General features: G+C 47.6%; 1 gene segment (V, D, J or C); it reads right to left on the bottom strand.

Annotated features, from left to right (window-relative positions):
- Positions 1-3: 3 nt before the first annotated feature.
- On the bottom strand, positions 4-561 carry LOC102729849 (immunoglobulin heavy variable 3-66-like; the record flags this gene model as incomplete). The annotated part of the segment is given in 2 exon segments: positions 4-308; positions 412-561. Coding segments are annotated over 2 exon segments (351 nt in total), but the record flags the coding sequence as incomplete, so codon positions are not given.
- Between the last annotated feature and the right edge of the window lie 683 nt (positions 562-1244).

Raw genomic sequence — 1244 nt, 5'->3', positions numbered from 1 at the left:
TGTGTCTGTTGCACAGTAATACACGGCCGTGTCCTCGGCTCTCAGGCTGTTCATCTGCAGATACAGCGTGTTCTTGCCGTTGTCTCTGGAGATGGTGAATCGGCCCTTCACGGAGTCCGCATAGTATGTGCTACCACCACTGTAAATAGCTGCGACCCACTGCAGCCCCTTCCCTGGAGCCTGGCGGTCCCAGCTCATGTAGTAGCTGCTGAAGGTGAATCCAGAGGCTGCACAGGAGAGTCTCAGGGACCCGCCAGGCTTCACCAGGTCTCCCCCAGACTCCACCAGCTGCACCTCACACTGGACACCTGCAGACACAAGACATCCTGGTCAGGAAACTGTCACACAACCACTCTTTCTCTCACTCACATACTCTCGTACACTCAAAGTCTCTTGTTCACCATAAATTACCTTTTAAAAGAGCAACAAGGAAAACCCAGCCAAGTACAAACTCCATGGTGAGTTGTCTGTGTTCTGTCCTGATCACTGAATGGGAACACCTGGGGATCCCGGGGCTGGGGCTCCTCTCCCAGCTGCAAGGTTTGGGGCTCAGCTGGTTTAATCAGCAGAGGGAGGACCCTATTTGCATGTCCTCTGAATATATATTCAACTTGGGATCTGTGCTGACAGAGAGGGCAGTGTCCAGAGCAGGTGTGATTGTCGTTGATATGGTGCTATTGATCTCTTTTGAAAAAATATCATTTACTATTTGATAACTTTCCAATGTATATTCTTGACCTCCATGTACTACTTTGTGTTTACATGTAAACATCAATCTTGGGGTTTAGGTGTCATGTTCCTCCTTAAGTGATGTGAACCTACACCTAGAATTGTGGAAGGTTTGTGAGTTGTCCAAGAGCATTTATAGGGTGAGAGTGAGCAACGATATAAGTCGGTGCTCCTTCCACAGTACTGTGCTGCATCCATGAAACCCCCCTTGGGACAGAGTGGGCAGGCTCATGAGGAAGGTGGAAGCCCTCCTGTAATGGGGACAGGATGCTGGTTCTAGAGTTTACCTGAAATGCAGAGAGAATCAGGATTGTGAAGGTGTAATTTTAAGTCTCTCAAATTTTACTCTATCTGTGTTCCTCCAGAATCATCTCTGTGATTACCTATAATAGCTTCGATGTGTGTACTTGTCACAGGATGAACTACACACATGCAGAGTGTGGGATATGATAAACACTGGTGTCAAAATCAATATTATCGAGAGTGAGCACATCAGTTCCCCCTAAAATGTCCTG

The sequence above is a fragment of the Leptonychotes weddellii genome, unplaced genomic scaffold (assembly GCF_054177405.1).
Source record: "Leptonychotes weddellii isolate Sample4059 unplaced genomic scaffold, ASM5417740v2 HiC_scaffold_6103, whole genome shotgun sequence".
Classification (NCBI taxonomy): domain Eukaryota; kingdom Metazoa; phylum Chordata; class Mammalia; order Carnivora; family Phocidae; genus Leptonychotes; species Leptonychotes weddellii.
This window is presented reverse-complemented; position numbering and strand designations above follow the sequence as displayed.